Consider the following 19,592-nt stretch of genomic DNA (forward strand, 5'->3'; position numbering starts at 1 on the left):
CTATCTCCCTTGCTTTATATGGAGTCATCATCTCACCCATGCAAAGCCACGGAGTGGGAGGAGAATCATTCTCCATAGATGACTTGAGGGATCCCCGCTGGGTTACAAAGGTGTACATGGTCTGCTTGCTCCAGTTTGGCAATTTTCATTATTTTGAGTGTTACAGGAATCACTTTCAGTTGGTCTGCACATGCATCAAAAAGCAATTCCATTCTCAAATAAACCATGCACGTATCTGTCTATTACCCTTGCTCTGTGAGGAATGCTGGGTCTCTCTAATTGGCTGAGGAATTCGGAAGTGAGTCATGGTTTAAGATAGTGCGTCAAAATCATTTAACGTGATAGTTGTGCTTTGAATTGAGGGCCAGCTTAATGTTCTCTGTACATGTGGCTGCAGAGAAAGAAAGCCCTGTGGGTTTGGTCCACGTTACTGTTCAGATGAGCGGCCCTTTTTTAGGTATGGAGCAGGGCCCGGGGCAGTCGGCCCTTTATGTAATGATAAATTACCTCAAAGTCCCTGCCTCACATGGTTTGAAGTTTGTGTTTGCAGTCTAGTGGGAGCTGTGCTGGAGCCTGAGAGCTTAATTTGCTCCTTGTTATTTAAGCCACTTGGAGGCTCCCATTTAACAAGTGAGTCTGTTTTCCTGTGGATTTTGAACACTGGCCTCATATTGGTTTGGTGTATTAGTTTATTATTTACCCGAAACTTTTTGTCTCTGAGGTTCATCTATTAACCTAAGAGCCTCAGAATGTTTCTGGCATCAGCCCTATTTCCTGCTCTCAACGGAAGTCATCACAAGGGTACTCCAGAGATGACTCTGGGTGTAATGCGGCAGTCACCATGGATGCCACAAGAGGGCGCTGTTCGTTGGGTTTGGTTTAAAATCCTTCAGCAGCCGTCTGTGGGAAAGAAAGGGAGCGGATTGACAATGTTGTCTTCTTCCTTTCAGGCCTGGCAGTCATGCATTCCCAGAGCACCAATCAGCTCGACGTGGGGAACAACCCCCGTGTGGGCACCAAACGCTACATGGCCCCCGAAGTTCTAGATGAAACCATCCAGGTGGATTGTTTCGATTCTTATAAGAGAGTCGATATTTGGGCCTTTGGACTTGTCTTGTGGGAAGTGGCCAGGCGAATGGTGAGCAATGGTAGGTATCTGATCTCAGATAATATTGCCCTTGTCCGAGTCCTCTTGATTCTGCTACCTTTAAAAGGCAAAGAGAATATTTAAGTACACATTGTTCCGTGAATCATGCTTGTGAAGCTGTTGGCATTTATATTTGCTTTATGGCTGGTAGGTGGAAGGCACGTAATGGCAGTCTGTTTTAACTGCAGGAGGGGAAACTGTGGTGGAAAAAGTATTTCTGCAAGAGACTACTTATTCCTTGGTTTGTTTTTTTTTTATCAGTCCGTATTTTATTTTTCCTTCCTCCGTCCTTATTCTGCCTTTTTTTCCCCACCCTTCCTCCTTCTTTGCTCTTTTCCCAAGTGAGTTTTATCGTGAGAGCCTCAAGGAAATCTAAGGGTGAATTCTGCTATTATAGATATTTTTTACTTCTTAAGTTTGGATTACTGAGAAAAGATTCAGGTTGCACACTCAGAATTCACTCGTTTGTAAGAAGCAGGCTGTACCTGCAAAGTAAGTGAAGTTTACATTCAGGAAGCCCTGAATAGGAAGCTCGTGCTGGTCCTCTTATAAGTAAGCTTTATGAAACGGTGTTGCCTTAGCAGCTAGGGAAGCATATGTCTATCGATAATTTTTTACCCATATTCCCTACAGTGAACTTTCACCTCCATCTTTCAAATCAGCCACAAATACATTGTTGAACTTTAAGTTCACTGTATTCTGAAAGCACTACATATCCTCATTCAAATAGCACATGCCCCATCTACCCACAAAGTGGTTATTACAGCAGAATCTCTCGAATCGACTAAATCGACCTCTTCATACCTTCACAACTGGAAGTCCTATTTCACAAAGAATGTGTCTGAAATTGTTCCAGGAAAACAATAGAAAATGCTATATATTTAAATTAATATTCATTTTCAGGAGGTATTTTACCCTCCTGGGACCCACTGGAATCCTAGATTTGAAGTATTAAAGAAATAATGCATGAAGTCACTGACATATGTGCTCCAGCCCACCTTCCACTCATAGTTTCTTGTAAGGATTGAAATTTTGGGGGTAACTTACAATTTTCAAGAATAATAGCCAGAGAGTAGGAGGTTCTGGTTCTGTGAGCTAAGTGAAATTGGGGTAACAGTTTTAGTGTGCAGTAATTTAAATTGGCAAAGCCTTTGTGGTAGGTTTTTTTTCCTCCCTAACAGCAGCAGAGTGTTTGCTTTTAACACTCTTAAGGATATCAAAGACAATGTTTTAAATTAAACATAAACATACATGCATTGTAACCAGACAGTTCTTTTAAAGTTTTTGTTTTTGTTTTTGTTTTGGATGGAGTCATGAACATTTTCTTGGTAACTGTTTCTCAATTGTTGAGAGCTACTGACTTGCATTTTGTGCCATTCAAGTGCCTTGAGAATTGTTTGCAACAGAGTGATTGTTTTGCTGATTTATCAAGTTCTGAACTTTGCCTGAAATTGCACAGAGACTTCATTTCCCCATCTCTAATAATTCTTGAGTGCCTTAAGAGTTGAAAATCAAATTCTAATTCGTTTATTTTAAACACTTTAGAGAAGGATTAGTGTCATTATAAACGGTGTGGTGGGGAACTTGCCCCAGACGAAGAGGAAGTTAATATTCCAAGGCCAGGATAGTCCAGTCCAGCTATGGGTGCTGGAGCCATGCCAGGCAAGCCTGCGTGATGAAAGGCAAACTTGGCAGAAACTTGGGCTTTGGGCTTTGTAAGAACTCATGTTGCAAATTTGTTCCCTGTGTCGCAGGCTTAAACCCAAATGGCTTTCAAAGATCAGCTGTGATTAATAGGAGTCAGTTGGAGAATAGAGCCGTCAGTTTAAAATATAGCTCAACAAATAGTTTTCTTGATCTATCCTGTGTTTAACATTATTTTTGGAAAAAATATCGTGAAGGGTAGAGGAAGAGAGACTATTTTGGTTGCTTTCTGATTTACTGATCTCCCCCTTACGTCATGGTTTAGATTGCTCCTAAAATTTTGTGGGTTGAGCTTCTGTTCTGTGGTGTGGTTTGATTTTTAGGGGGAGGTAAGGGTATGTCATGTCTCATTTTAAATCAGCTACTGTCCCTTGGCAATGACTAATTTGATATTTCCCCTTCTCTTTCTCTAGTCCTCCTTCTTCCATGAATATTCACAGGCACGCACACACACACAGAAATCAGTTTATCCAAACTCAAAGTGTTCAGTGCTGCTTGCCTACCTGTTAATATTTTCGTTATTACTATACCCCCAAACAGAAAAATGAGTAGAAAGAAAGATAAGAAAAATTTGCCTTTACCTTCCAGTATTCATGTTTCTTTCCCCTTCTTTATGCAACCATGTACATATTTTTTTACTTAGTTGTAATCATAGTGTAAATATAATTCTGTATCATCTTTTTCATTTGTGTTTTTTAAATGTTGGTCAGTCTTTTTATTTTAGATGGTCTCATGATATTTCATTAATTTAACCATTTCTATGTTGTCAGACATCCTTTTTCCTCCATGTAGACATCTTTGTTCATACAACTTTTTCATTTGGGGAATTATTCCTAATCTGAAGAAAAGTGACCTATTTGGTCAAAGAATTTGGATGTTTTTATGGCTTCACACATAACTGCCAAATTGCTTTCCATAACGGTTGTTCTAATTTACAATATCCCGCTCACCCCAGGGTGTGATGTACCTATTTCACTTTCTTACTAGCTTTAAGAACTGACATTAAAGGATATATATATTTGAAATTATTGCATACTAAATGTACCTCATTATGAATATCTTAGGGAGGTCATTATAATTATGCATCTTTGAGTTTCTGAGTCCATTATAAAAATTGATGACCAGATAGTTCTTTTTTTTTTTTTTTGCTGTATGCGCGCCTCTCACTGTTGTTGCCTCTCCCGTTGCGGAGCAGGAGCACAGGCTCCGGACACGCAGGCTCAGCAGCCATGGCTCACGGGCCCAGCTGCTCCGCGGCATGTGGGATCTTCCCGGGCCGGGGCACGAACCCGTGTCCCCTGCATCGGCAGGCGAACTCTAAACCACTGCGCCACCAGGGAAGCCCCCAGATAGTTCTCTTGGAGTAATACAGTCCTCAAGTGAACCATGAGTAAAAAAATAAGTTGCATTTTGTATTTTCATGGGAATTTTACATTTCTTTGCTAATAATAATAAACTTCCTGCTGTGTCTGTACAGGAAATGAGAGTTAAGTCCATTTTCACATCTGAAAATTTCTCAGTAGTGTCTTTTGGAATTTACTGTTTGTGTTTAGTTGGACACTGAATTTGGAATTGGTTGGAAGGAAAGTCATTTTCTCACCATTTCCAGGTGAATTTTCTATATGAATCTAAGGCAGGGGGTTTGCTTGAATCACTAGTTCTTAAGCCAGAGAGTGTGCAGCAGAATCACCTAGAAACACAGAGTACTGAACCGTCCCCAAGAGTTTCTGATTTAGTAGGTCTAGGTTTGGACCCAGGATCTCCCTTTCTAGCAGGGCCCCAGGTGACGCTGTGCTGCTAGGTCAGCGACCATACTCTTGGGATCTCAGGTTAAAATGGAGTATGTCGGTCTCACCCAGGCCAGGAAATACAGACTGTCCCTGGGATGCTGACACAGCCCATCTGAGCAGGATTTCCTGATTTGTGTTCTTATGCTTCAGGTGAAGCTTCCTCTCTCTTCCAAGCTGAAGGGGGGTCCCTTTCTCCTTTGAGTCTTGTAGCTAGGCCTTGGCCTTTCTTTCAAGATTTTTGCTACTTCTCTGCCAAAAATACTTTTATAGTTCTACAGACACACTGGTTTCTGGTCACCTGGGTTCAGTGTGGTGTGAAGACAGAAAATGACACGTGGATTCCACAGATAAATGGGTGCATCATGGCTCTTCATGTGTGCCATTTAGCTTTGGTCTGATCAGAAACTTCTAGTAGCCCCATCCAAGCATCCTGCAGCAGTTCCCTCTTGAGATTAGAAGTCCTCTCTCTGGAACCTCAGCCTTCGGTGTCATACCTTGTTTGGATCCCTGTATGCAGAAACGCCAGAGTTGTTTTGCTTTAATACTGTGGTCCCATCTGCTCATGGATTTAAAAGCTAACTAAAATGACCTTCCCTGATCCTCCCGTAGCACATCTTTGACTGTGGCATCATGCAGGCAGCGTGAGCCTCTGCTATACCCTTCACGTGTCGCCTCTTTGCTGCCCACAGGAGGGCTATGTGGACATACTTTTGTTTCACTGTGACTGGCTTTGGTTATTCCATTTTGTGATGGAATCCAGTGTTGAAATGTGTCAAAAAGCACTTGTATCTCGTTGAAAAAACCCTGCTGGCTGAGCTGTATCTCTTAATGGGGTGGGGACTAGGGAATACTTGTTAGAATAAGCTTATGTTTGGCGCACATACTTTGGAAAACCTCTTTTGATGAGCCCTTGGGCTTGCTAAGGAATGGCGTGTGCCTCAAGTTCCTGAGCACAATGGGCTTGTATATGGAAACCATGACAACTCTGATTTTCTTCAGCAACTTAGTGTCCAGTGTGTTTCACGATTTTATTTCACTACCTTAGTGTATATTAAGGTTTGAACAAAGGGAAGACTCATATTAGGGAAAATTTTTAGTATTCATTCAAGCAATTTCTTTCAGGTTTGTTTTATTTCGTTTGAGCTTTTAGGTGAGTGGTTGGGGGCAGGAATATGGAGGTGGGATTTTTCTCTCACTGATTCCTGGAATTTCGTGTCCCTGGTTTAAAGATCTAGACCAAAGGAGGGCAGTCAACTGACCTCACGACAAAATAACCAGAGGCCAGCAGAACTTTACTGGGTATTGTTCACTGCTTACTGGTCTCTTTTCCCTGACACATCTTTAACAGCAGGTGTCTCCACCAAGACAAGTATCTGTGGTGTCAACCTTGTAACAGCCCCAGTATCCAGTGAATGATACATTCTTCTTCTCATGAGACCTCTACAGATAGCAAACGCTTGGAAGTCTTCTGGAGCTTCTCCCTCTAGGTCTGAGGGTGTGTGAGATGTAAGGCGTCTTGTCAAAGCTTAACTCAGAGCATGGCTGTGCATCTCTCCTAGGCTCTTTGACCTAGGCCCTTTGACCTTTCTTCTGACAACTGTCACATTAATAAATATTTTTAGTAGGGCCTGACTATGAAGCAATCTGTGAACCATTTATTTTGGCTATGCCACACTGCTGAGAATCCCAGTAACAGAAATTACTTTTAACAGATTTCAGATAATGCATTTAGTCTTGATTTGAATAATGTGCATGGTTCCATATGCTCATGGATTGTAGTGGGGATAGCAGGATGAGGTCATCACTGCCACACAGATACTTCACTTAGCAGGGAACAGAGCTGTCCTGCCAGCTCTGTTCCTGTTTCTGAAAGGAGTCAGGGCTTCCCAGCTAGTGCGCCTTGTTGGTTACAGGAGTGCCTGAGGTACTGGTTCTCTGAAACCTCCAGCAGCAAGGCAGCACCAAGGGCCACCAGAGCCCCCTAGGCTGTCGTCCCCTCTGCTGTGAACAGCTCCATCCGTTTATATATTAGTCATTTTTGATGTTGGCCATGGCTTGAAAACTGTGTTTGAAATCCTTCTGTGAGGAATGTTAAGCAAAGTGACACAAATAGTTGATATACCTTTTTGAATCCTCTTCCTACCAGGAAAAAAATGCCTCTCTGAAAACAGTGTTTCCCAAGATTCTCTCATACACATACTACCTTTATGATTTCTTTTCATATCCAAATGCCCCTTGTACCATTATTTTCTTAATCATTTAAGTCAGCTAACTTTTTCAAACATTTCTTTTTAAAAGGAAATTAATGTCACTACTGGAAGTGGGAAAACCAGTTATCCCATGGCATTAAATGGAAGGTAACGTTAATAATACATACACAGTTATTTAATAAGACATAAAAGTTTTGTGCTTGAACCGTATCTAATTTTCTCACAGGCCACCCCCGAAGGAAACACTGTATTAACTTAGAGTACTATCGGAAGCCCAACATGAACCACTCTCATTCTCTGTAAAGTGGCTTTAGTCGTAATGTTCCAATCTCTGAAGGGCTTCATAGTTCCTGTAGGAGTTCACTGTTAACGGCAGCTCTCTGCAGGGATGCGGACGCTGGGGAGCCTGCCCTCCTTGCCTGTTACCTGGGTGTCCACCCAAGCTGCGGTGCAGTGAAGAGAGACCGCGGACATGAAGTGAGCAGGCCCTTGTGACGAGATTAATGCATTATTCCATTTTGGGCTTGTTGGGAAGAATTCTAGAATACAAACAGGGAATTGGATTCAGGTTAATGTTTGTCATTAGGTAGCTGTGAACTTGGACAAGGACGTTTCCCCTGGGTGCTCCTCAGCTTCTCTTTCTGAAGGAAAGGAAGGCTGTGATCTGCATGATTCTGACATCCCCTGCATCTGTCTTTGCCTCACCTTCAGATTATTCAAATGATGGCCAAGTCCACAGCCCCTTATCTGCTATTGGTTTGGGTAGGGAGGGTCATGAGGAGGCCTTGTTTCCAGAGACTTCCGTTTCTAGAAAGGCCCCTCTGGCATTTCATGGGCTTTGAAGGTTGTTTCTAGGTTGTTCTTACTAATCTGCACATTCGCTTTGCGATGTGTACTTTAAAGGTGTTGGGACTAAGGCCTGGCAATTAAGGGGTTTACTCAGAACCATGCAGCAAATTAATGATAGGGATATTGTTGGTAAAGATATATTTGCCCCAGAGAAGAGAAAACTTTCAGTTAGACACATGTCCAGGAAAAAAAAATTGTATAAATCAGATACACATGCCCAAAGCTGTGGGGAGGAGGTTATGAATAGTTTCTCTGATTCTTTCTGCAGCCCTTCGAGTTGCAGCCCCTACCGTGGAAAAGCGAGGGTTGGCACGGTTCGTCCTTCCTGACCACTGTTTAAGAGCCCCTCTTCCACTGCATTCCTGGATCCTCTGTTGCTTGTACCACTCCTTTGGCACTCGAAGTCCTTTGTATTTTTAGTCGCTTTTCCTGAATTCACGCTGTTCTGTTCACTGGCTCACAATTTGGCAGTTGTTGGGTGCTGTTGTAAAAGGACCGAGAGTCCACTTTTTCTCTGGCAGAGTGAGGAACAGTTGTAAGTAACTTCCTACCTTGACAACACAGGTTATTTCACAGTCTGACCCTGACCGCTCACCCTCTCCACCACCGTGTGCACTGATTTCAGCTACAGGGAGTTTCCCTCCTCTCCAACATGGGAGGATCATTTGTAACCCCTTGTCTTTGTCCCACATCACCGGCCCCCAACCTGGATTGCCCCCTCTCCTTGGCGTATTCCTGTCCCATCCTCTCCTCTTTCTTGAAAACTCATCTTTCTATGTTCAGCCAGGCCCTAGCTCCCAGAAAGCTTACTTGTGCTTCCATGGCACCTGGTTTATATCTGGTATTTAAACCACACAGGTGTTTAGTTCTCTGAAACCCATTGAACACCATGCCCCCCCACCACCTCTTCTCCCTGGTCCTACTTTGTAATTTTTTTTCGTGTCTTCCTTTCCCATTATTCTCATCACCAACATCACATCTTTATTTTTATATCCCTAGTGCCAAGGACAACCTCTGGCTCATACAGTTTAAGGGACCAAAATGGTTTTTGAGCCAATTTAGGAACTCGCAAGTAAAACTTAGTGAGAATTTCCAATCTATCTTTGCCTTTCAAGATATAAAGTATACAAAGGGGTGAAAAACATTTTTGAGGTTTTTTTTTTTTTTAAACAAGATTTCCATTATCTAAAGTAGAAAAGAGAGGGACTTGTTCTCATCTTCCACTAGACTTTGAGTTCCTTGAAAACTGAGAGTATGTCTTATACTTTTATCATCCTCATCCAACATTTAGAATGGTGTTCCACACATGGTCAGTATGTAATATACTTTATATTGATTGAAATAATTGCTTTCCTTGACCAGAGGGTGTTCCATATATAACTGCTGGAGTTTAATACCAGGTTTATTTTATGCTGGGAAAGCATGACCAACATCAGATGGAAGCAGTCAACAGTTTGACCAATGGTTGACAAAAAAGGCATAAAAGGCATGACTAAGTTCCAGGCATGATCAATTAAATGGTCTTTTTAAACTTGATTCCTTTTGTTAAAACATGGCAGTATTTCGTAAGATTAAAATATGGGAAATATAAACCCAAGGGAAAACTTCATCTTTGTTTAGTGAATTTTATTGTTGAGTCTCCCCAGATCCTATGTTTTAAAAATCCAGCCATGCTTTTTTTCTTTTGCATTTATAGAAAAATTGATGTTCCCATAACCCTTCCCAAGCTAGCCAGGCAAATTACTTCAAATAGCTGGCTGTTATGCTAGATTTTTAAAGACTGAAGCCAGGCTATTAAATATATTCTCCTTCAGAAAAGTTGAGAGGTGGTGACGGGCGCAATCCTACTGTTTCTTGTAAGTTCACGTGGCCCTTACAAAGGTATAAATTATCTTGCTGGTCTGTGTCCAGCTGTATTTTATGTGATGTCTCCTAGTAATACAGGTACTGAAAAGAATTAAAATATTGTTGAATGCTTCCTGGGGTCCTTACAAGAGAAGTAGGTAAGGTCTCTGAGATGAGGTATCTCAAGACTTCTGAAAGCAGTGGTTTATGCCCAGTCTGAACTGTTTACCATTTGTCAGGAAAGGTTTTAACTCCACTGACTAATACACATTACAAACACAGTCAAGCAATGTGGGTAAGTTAATGGTAAGTCTTAATATCAACTAGAATTTTTAAATTTAGACTACATTCCATTTTTAAAATAAACTCTTGAATCTATGTAGTTTAACAAAACTGTAGTATTTAACAGATGTTCCTTATCATTACTAATCTTTTTCATAAATGGTTTGTCTTTATGTGGGATTTGTGAGAACAACTTCTGTTAATCTCTTTGATAAATGAAAAGGCGATTGAAGCTTTTCAGGTAGCTTATAGGAGCTAGAAAAACTTAAAAATTATTAAAACAGCCTCCTCCCACCTGTGCCAACAATCACTCTGGTAGGTATTTAGGAACAGAAGAAAGTTACGTGGAGGAAGGAGAGAGGGCAGTAAACTAATCCGCTGTCCCTCATTGTTGAGGCCTTTGATGATGAGAGAAAAATAAGGGATTTTCTGGGTCTCGTTTCTATAAAGGAAAGAATCAACTTTCTAATTCTAAATTATTGCTTTAAATTTTTCTCTTTGTGGAACTACTTTCTTTGTGAAAAGTAAGGAACTGATGTAATTTTACTGGGAAAAAAGGTTTCTAAGGCATTGGAAACCATGCAGGGGCAGAAGCTGAAATTAGCGACTTTCACGTTTGCTTGGGAGTAAGGGAAAAGTTCATTCTTTTCAGCCATTCTTCTGCCTTTCCAAAAGACTGTCCTCTGCATTTTATTTTGCGCCTTTGATCTGAGAGGAATTAATAGAGCCATCAAACAGACAGCTGTGAATGACAGAGGGTACTCAGAACATACAGAATGAATGAGTGAGGAAATAGTATTTCATATTACATTACTTGCATCCTCCCGGTTGGAGGGATTATTTTATAGCAATGCATTTTCCCCTAATCATAAAAAAAGGGGTATTTTGATGATGGCCTTGGATTGTTTGTTTGCCTCCAGCTCTAGCTGTGGCCAACTTTTTATTTCAGTTTATGGTTTGAAAACACTAGATTCATGTACCTTCTTCTTTAGGTATTTTGTCCTTTTTAATCACTGAAGGGACTCTTGTTCTGTCTCCTGTGCCCTGTTGGGCACTGCAGAGCTGTTTGTATGCACTCTTGGAGCATTTTGTTATAATTACATGAGAGGTAGTCATGTTTTCTTCTAACAATTATCGTTCCTCCAGTTCTCTGCAGGGCTTCTATTTATTGCTTTGTTTTCCACTTATTTTAATACCTACCGGTAGCTTTCAGAATCACCCTGAAGTTTGAGGAAGGTGATCAGTACTTTTTCTGTCAACGCTGTAACCTGCGACAACCATCAGTACAACCCTGGGAACCTCTACTCTTTTGCTAACCCAGCACAATTCTTGTCCGTGTGTGTAGGTATTGTGGAGGATTACAAGCCACCGTTCTATGATGTGGTTCCCAATGACCCAAGTTTTGAAGATATGAGGAAGGTGGTCTGTGTAGATCAACAGAGGCCCAACATACCCAACAGATGGTTCTCAGACCCGGTAAGAGCAATGCTTTCTTAGTTTTAGAGCTATACTTAGCTGTTTGCTATTTGCATTCTCTTGATTTTTCAGCTGGTAGCGTTCTTGAGAGATCTGCCCTGTTTCTTTCTCTCCCTATTTTATGTAGAAGAGCTTTAGACCTAGTTGAGCAGGTTCACAAAATGGTCTCATTCTTGAAAGAGCCATTTCTGATAGATCTTGCCAATGAATGACAACATTCACAAGATTTTCTACCCTTGCTTAGCTCCAGGATTTTGGGAGACGCATTACTATGCCACTGGCCCTAGGACTGCAATTTCACATGTAAACCAAGAGACCTGAGTGATGCTTTTTAACCTCTTTTCTATCTCTGCATCTCTTCCAAACATAGGCTGTTTAATGCTGATGATCCTTATTGCTGCTGTTAAGTAGTAAGTAGCAAATCTAAGGCATTGAAAAATGTCCCTATTTGCATATTTCAGTTTTAACTCTGGGTTAGTGTTATGGCTTTTAGCACCATCAAACCATCAAACCATCAACCACACTGGTCTGTGTAACTGACTTGATAGTCAGTTGGTAGCATTAGGAGTCCAGAGGGCAGAGTTTAAGAAACTCGAGTGGTTTCTTTATCAGTGGCTAAGGCCTTGATTATTTGTGTAAGGAAGATGGTAATAACATCACTTGAACTTCACAAGACCTGCAGAGCCCTGCAAAACAGTTGACGTAACATCTGCCCAGCTACTTTTTCACTGTGATGTTGGTTCTTTCTCTCCTCAGACATTAACCTCCCTGGCCAAGCTGATGAAAACTGGTAGCATTAGGAGTCCAGAGGGCAGAGTTTAAGAAACTCAAGAGTGGTTTCTTTATCAGTGGCTAAGGCCTTGATTATTTGTGTAAGGAAGATGGTAATAACATCACTTGAACTTCACAAGACCTGCAGAGCCCTGCAAAACAGTTGACGTAACATCTGCCCAGCTACTTTTTCACTGTGATGTTGGTTCTTTCTCTCCTCAGACATTAACCTCCCTGGCCAAGCTGATGAAAGAATGCTGGTATCAAAATCCATCTGCCAGACTCACAGCCCTGCGTATCAAAAAGACTTTGACCAAAATTGATAATTCCCTAGACAAATTGAAAACTGACTGTTGACATTTTCACGGTGTCAAGAAGGAAGGTCTGACGTTGTCCAGCTGGGACCTAATGCTGACCTGACTGGTTGTCAGAACAGAATCCATCTGTCTCCCTCCCCAGATGACTGCTTTGACAAGGCCGACATCTTACCCGGCCGTGTGCTGGGGAGACACCAAAACCACCCTAACCTCGCTCAATGACTGTGAACTGGGCATTTCACAAACTGTTCACGCTGCAGAGACTCATGTTGGACAGACACTGTTGCAAAGGTAGGGAACTGGAGGAACACAGAGAAATCCTAAAAGAGATCTGGGCATTAAGACAGTGGCTTTGCATATCTTCACAGGTCTCCTAGACACTCCCCACGGGAAACTCAAGGAGGTGGTGAATTTTTAATCAGCAATATTGCCTGTGCTTCTCTTCTTTATTGCACTAGGAATTCTTTGCATTCCTTACTTGCACTGTTACTCTTAATTTTAAAGACCCAACTTGCGGAAACATTGGCTCCGTACTCCACTGGTCTGTCTTTGGATAATAGGAATTCAATTTGGCAAAACAAAATATAATGTCAGACTTTGCTGCATTTTACACATGTGCTGATGTTTACAATGACGCTGAACATTAGGAATTGTTTATACACAACTTTGCAAATTATTTATTACTTGTGCAGTAGCAGTTTTTACAAAACTGCTTCATGCATATGTTAAAGCTTATTTTTATGTGGTCTTATGATTTTATTACTGAAATGTTTTTAACACTATACTCTGAAATGGACATTTTCTTTTATTATCCGTTAAATTCACATTTTAAGTGCTTCACATTTATGTGTGTAGACTGTAACTTTTTTTTTTCAGTTCATATGCAGAACGTATTTAGCCATTACCCATGTGACACCACCGAATATATTACTGATTTAGAAGCAAAGATTTCAGTAGAATTTTAGTCCTGAACGCTGTGGGGAAAATGCATTTTCTTCAGAATTATCCATTATGTGCATTTAAACTCTGCCAGAAAAAAATAACTATTTTGTTTTAATCTACTTTTTGTATTTAGTAGTTATTTGTATAAATTAAATAAAATGTTTTCAAGTCAAAGTGAATTTTTTCAACATGTAAAAAAGATCTACATATTATAAAGCATTTTCTTGTGGGAACAACAGAAGCACAAAATTAACTTGTAAGTCGAATTTACTTTTTAAGTCTAGAAGCACAAAATTAACTTGTAAGTCGAATTTGCTTTTTAAGTCTATTAATGAGCCTGAGGGGTTCTAGGGGGATGCCTTCCAGTTTGAATTTGGTATCAGAAAATTTTAAATTTAGATTTGGGGGTTTTTTTTTGGGTGGGGGAGGCTGTGATTTTATTTTTTTCTTGTTCAGTTTCCCCAGCTTTGAAGTGAGGGTAACAGACTTGTCTCACAAGGGATTTGTTAGTATAAGTGGAGGAAGGAGGTCAAAGCATTTTGTTTAGTATAAGGTCCTGTGCGAGAGGAAAGTGGTCTTATGCATCTCACCTTGCTGCTTTGGGAGAGTCCACTGTTGGCTTTTTTCACTTCTTGAAGTGTTCAACGGGATTGAAAATGTAGAGGTTCAAGTATCTCAGTAAGAGTAGAGGTGTTAAAATTCTGGAATTTTCACCAGAGGTAAGTTAATAACTTCATTAGTATATATTTACTAATGTATATTAGGGTATATATTAAAGTCACATTTAACTTTTAAAACATTGTGGTAAAATACACACAAATGTTACCATCTTAACCATTTTAGGTACACAGTTCAGTGGTTTCAAGTACATCCACACTGTTATGCTGCCATTGCCACCATCCATCCACAGAACTCTTTTCTTCTTGCAAAACTGAAACTCTGTCAAACCACAGCTCTTCATTTCTCACTATTTTCAATCCCTGGCAACCATCATTCTAGTCCTTTTAGTTTGTCTACTCTAAGCACCTCATAGGAGTGGAATCACTCATATTTGTCCTTTTGTGAGACTTGCTTATTTCACTTACCATAATGTCCTCAAGGTTCATCTTTGTTACAGCATATATCAGAATTGACTTCCTTTTTATAGTTGATAATACTCCACTGTATGTGTATACAACATTCTGTTTATCCATTCATCTGCTGATGGACACTTGGGTTGCTTCCCCTTTTTGGCTATTGTGAGTAATGCTGCCATGAACTTGGGTGTATAGATTTCTCTTTGTCCTTCCTTTCAATTATTTTGGCTATATACCCACCAAAAGTGGAGTGGAGTCACATTTAAAGTTTGTTGAAGTATTATATACATATATAAAATTGTACAGCTTGATACATTTTTATAAAAAAATTCTTTTTATAAATGTATTTATTTATTTATTTATGGCTACATTGGGTCTTCGTTGCTGGGCACGGGCTTTCTCTAGTTGCGGGTAGCAGGGGCTGCTCTTCGTTGCGGTGCGTGGGCTTCTCATTGCGGTGGCTTCTCTTGTTGCGGAGCACGGGCTCTAGGCGCGCAGGCTTCGGTAGTTGTTGTGGTGCATGGGCTCAGTAGTTGTGGCACACAGGCTTAGTTGCTCTGCAGCATGTGGGCTCTTCCTGGACCAGGGCTTGAACCCATGTCCCCTGCATTGGCAGGCAGATTCTTAACCACTGCGCCACCAGGGAAGTCCCTTATAAATTTTTATACATTGGTTGTACCCATGGAAGCAGCACCTAGATCAAGAAGCAGAACACTGACTTCTCTGGAGTGATGTCAGGACCATGGCAGCATGAGTTGTTCCTTTTTTCTCTCCTCTTTGGTGTATAACTAATTATACATCCATAACTGAACAAAAGTGCCTCTGCACATTATACCAGGACAGCAGGTGATTACTATGCTCCTCTGCATCTGAAAGTAGGTGGAGAGGACCTCAGAGGGGGCTGTGGATACAAGAGTCAGTAAGCCTGCCCCACCCCCACTCGCCATGATCGGGAAAAGGGGAACCTGGAGAGTACAAAACTGAGTGGATGCTCATGGGAGATGGAGAATTTGTGGAGGTCCAGCCAACCTGATGGGAGATCCCAGGACACCATCAGAGCTGGATAGAGATGAGTTTGAAGGCAGAGGAGAGAAAGGAACCCACTGAGGCACCTGTTTCCCCCAGGGTGACACTGCAGTGCTCTACACTCTTGTTGGGGTCAGTGTCTACCTCTTTGCCAGAGGAAGTGGAAAGCACAAATGGTGAGTGACGACTGCCTGGCTGCATGGGTAGTAGCTGGAGGTACCTGTTTGTCTCCAGCAGCACTTGCATTTCTGAGGAGGGATTTCTGTGACTGGAAGGTAGGAGAGGAAGGGGAAGGAAGCAGACAAGAATGTCAAAGGGCATTGAAATAATGTGTTTCCTGCTGTCTGCTTTGGGGTTTCATTTAGAGGTCCACTCATGGATCTCTGAGAGTATCCCACTTGTGGATCTCCCTGTCAGGTCATGGGCACCCCCCAAAGCCCCAAGTGCTAAGCCCACACTTCCCAGCTTTTTTTGTGCACTCCTGAGTGCAGCCTTGAGAACTAACCCTGGTAAGAAAAAATCAAAAACTTGAGCTATAGCATCATCTTCTGGAACACAAAAGAAGATTTTTAAATGCCAGCCTGCTGACCTGTAACAACCAAAGTAAACACATCCTTCACTAAGAAAAGTGTCTGCAATTTCAAAAGCAAAAGGAGAGGCGCATAACCTCAAACACTATGAAAAATCAAGCAAATATGGTATCACAAAAAGAAAATGGTAATTCTCCAGCAACTGAACTCAAAGGCATAAAATATTGTGATCTAACTGACAAAGAATGCAAAATAGTTATTATGAAGAAATTCAACATGCTATAAATGAACTCGGGAATGAATTTAATGACCATAAGTTCTTTATCAAAGAGACTGAAATTTTGTAAAAGAATCAAATTCTATAGCAGAAGAATTCAGTGAATGAGATGAAGAATGCATTAGCAAGCATAAGTAACAGATCTGATGGAAGAAGCAATAAGTGACTTGAAGGATAGGAGTTTAGAAATGATTCAGTTAGAGAGAACTAAGAATTTTAGAAAGTGAAGAAACTCTGAGAGCTATCAGAAAAGCAAACACAAGATGAATTGTACTTGAAAGAGAAGAGAGAGGGAAGGGGGTAGAGTTTATTTAAAGAAATAATAGCTGAGAACTTCCCAAACTTGGGGAAGGAATTGGACATACAGGTCCACGAAGCTAATAAAATACCCTCTTATTCCCAGTGCAAAAAGACTGTCTCCAAGACACAGTCTAATGAAACTGTCAAAAATAAATGATAAAGAATCTTAGGGTGGGGGGTGGGTGGGATGAATGGGGAGATTGGGATTGACATATACACACTACTATATATAAAATAGATAACTAATAAGAACCTGCTGTATAGCACAGAGAACTCCACTTCGCTCTATAGTAGAAACTAACACAACATTGTAAAACAACTATGCCCCAATTAAAAAAAAAAAAGAAAGAAAAGAAAGAAGAATAAGGCAATTAAAAAGAATGGAGCAAATAAAGATGTAAAAGCATCATTTAATTTAAAAAAAATCTTAAAAGCAACCAGGGGTAAAAAGGAACCCCCAAATAAGCTATCAGTGGATTTCTCTGCATAAACTCTACAGGCCAGAAGAGAGAGGAATGACATATTCAGTGTTGAAGGATAAAAATTGCCAACCAAAAATATACAGCAAAGCTATCCTTCAGTTATGAGGAGAAATAAAAACTTTCCCAAATGAAAACTGAGGGAGTTCATAAATAGACTTGCCTTGCAAGAAATGCTAAAAGAGTTCTTCAAGCTGAAATGAAAAGATGCCAGTTAGTCACACAAAAACATATAGAAGTACATAAATACTCTGGTAAAGGTGAAAATTAGAATGAGAAAACTGTAACTTTACGTTAGAATGGTTTGTTAACCACTTCCAGTATGAAGTTTATATAAAACAAAAAATAACTATAGCTACTATAACATTAATGAATTTATGGCATAAAAAAGTAAACTGACATCAAAAATATAATAGGGGAGGAATAAAAGAGTGGAACCTCTATAGGTAAACAAAGATAAGTTGGTATCAGAATAAAAAGGACTGTTTTATCTATAAGATCTTTTCTGTTTCTGGTAACCACAAAGCAAAAATCTATTATAGAGTCATAAAACATTAAAAAAAAAAGGGGTGGGGGAGACTGAGCAAATCACCAGTGAAAACCACCAATTTGCTAAGGTATGCAGAAGCAGAGGAAAAAAACCAAGGGAGATAGTAAACAACCAGAAGGCAAATGATAAGTCCTTACATAATCACTCTAAATGTAAATGGACTGAATTCACCAGTTGAAAGGCAGAGAGTGGCTGGGTGGATAAAAAAAAAACAAGACCCAACAATATGCTGCCTAAGGAGACTCATTTCGGCCCTGAAGACACACAAAGGCTCAAAGTGAAAGGATGGAAGAGGATAGTTCATGTAAATGGAAACCAAAAGAAAGCAAGCAGCCATACTTATGTCAGACAAAACACACTTTAAGCCAAAAGTGGTAACAAGAAACAAAGATCATTATATAATGATGAAAGGGACAATAATACATCAAGAAGATACAACAACCAAATATACATGCAGCCAACATCAGAACGCTGAAATAAACAGATGGTGAAAAAGATGGCAAAGTAGAAGGACCTTGGGCTCACCTCCTCTCTTGAGCACACCAGAAACACAACTAACTGCTGAACAGCCATTGATAAAAAAGACTGGAACCTGCCAAAAAAGATATTCTACATCCAAGGATGTAAAGAAGAAACCACAAAACAGTAGGAGGGGTGAACTTGCATTATAATCAAATCCCATACCTCCTGGATAAGCGATCCACAAACTGGAGAATAATTATATCACAGAAGTTCTCCCACAGGAGTGCAAGTCCTGAGCCCCGTGTCAGGCTCCCCAGCATGGGGTCTGGCACTGGGGGGAGGAGCCCCCAAAGTATTTGGCTTTGACTGCCAGCAGGGCTTGATTGAAGGAGCTCCACAGGACTGGGGGAACTGGAGACTCCACTCTAGGAGTGTGCACACAGGTCTCACCCATACTGGGACCCAAGGCAAAGGCAATGACTTCATAGGAGCCTTAGCTGGACCTACATGCTGGTCTTGGAGGGTCTCCTGGGGAAGCGGAGATGTGGCTGTGGCTCTTCCTGGGGACATGGACATTGGTGGTGGAGATTTTGGGGAGTGCTCAGCTATGTGAACTCTCGAGGAGGCAGACATCTTGCTTGGGTCATTAGCACCAAGACCTGGCCCCACCCAACAGCCTGTAGGCTCCAGTGCTGGGATGCCTCAAGCCAAACAACCAAGAGGGTGGGAACACTGTCCCACCCATCAGCAGACAGGCTGCCTGAAAACTTCCTGAGCCCATGGCCACCTCTAGATACACCCCTTGACACAGTCCTGCCCACCAGTGGGCAGGCACTGGCCCCTCCCACCAGGAAGCCTGCTCAAGCCTCTAGACCAGCATCACCCACCAGGGGGCAGACCCAGAAGCAAGAATACTACAGTCGAGCAGTCTGCAGAACTGAGTCCACAAACACAGAAATTTAGACAAAATGCGATGGGAGAAGAATATGTTCGAGACAAAGGAACAAGATAAAACCCCAGAAGAACAACTAAGTGAAGTGGAAACAGGCAATCTACCAGAGAAAAACTTCAGAGTAATGATCATAAAGATGATCCAGGATCTTGGAAAAAGAATGGATGCACAGTGTGAGAAGTCACAAGAAAGTTTTAACAAAGATTTAGAAAATATAAAGAACAACCAAACAGTGTTGAAGAATACAATAACTGAAACGAAAAATACACCAGAAGGAATCAATAGTAGCAGAATAAGTGAGTCGGAAGAACAGATAAGTGAGCTGGAAGACAGAATGGGAGAAATCAATACCACGGAACAGAATAAAGAAAAAAGAATGAAAAATGAAAACAGTTTAAGAGACCTCTGGGACAACATTAAACACACCAACATTCGCATTATAGGGACCTGAGAAGGAGAAGAGAGAGTGCCTGAGAAAATATTTGAAGAGATAATAGCTGAAAACGTTCCTAACATGGGAAAGGAAACAGTCACCCAAGTCCAGGAAGAGCAGAGTCCCAGGCAGGATTAACCCAAGGAGGAACACACTGAGACACATATTAATCAA

The 19,592-nt window shown here is 41.0% G+C and overlaps 1 protein-coding gene across 1 annotated transcript in view; it reads left to right on the forward strand.

Moving 5' to 3' along the window:
- Positions 1 to 13,507, forward strand: part of ACVR1 (activin A receptor type 1) — a 75,289-nt gene extending 61,782 nt beyond the window's left edge. The window contains exons 8-10 of the mRNA XM_024735976.1: positions 951 to 1,148; positions 11,173 to 11,303; positions 12,297 to 13,507. Of these exons, the coding sequence (XP_024591744.1) occupies positions 951 to 1,148; positions 11,173 to 11,303; positions 12,297 to 12,431 (464 nt within the window). The 3' untranslated portion in view covers positions 12,432 to 13,507. The remainder of the gene's footprint in view (positions 1 to 950; positions 1,149 to 11,172; positions 11,304 to 12,296) is intronic.
- Positions 13,508 to 19,592: the final 6,085 nt, after the last annotated feature.

The sequence above is a fragment of the Neophocaena asiaeorientalis genome, unplaced genomic scaffold (assembly GCF_003031525.2).
Source record: "Neophocaena asiaeorientalis asiaeorientalis breed wild unplaced genomic scaffold, Neophocaena_asiaeorientalis_V1.1 scaffold72, whole genome shotgun sequence".
Classification (NCBI taxonomy): Eukaryota; Metazoa; Chordata; class Mammalia; order Artiodactyla; family Phocoenidae; genus Neophocaena; species Neophocaena asiaeorientalis.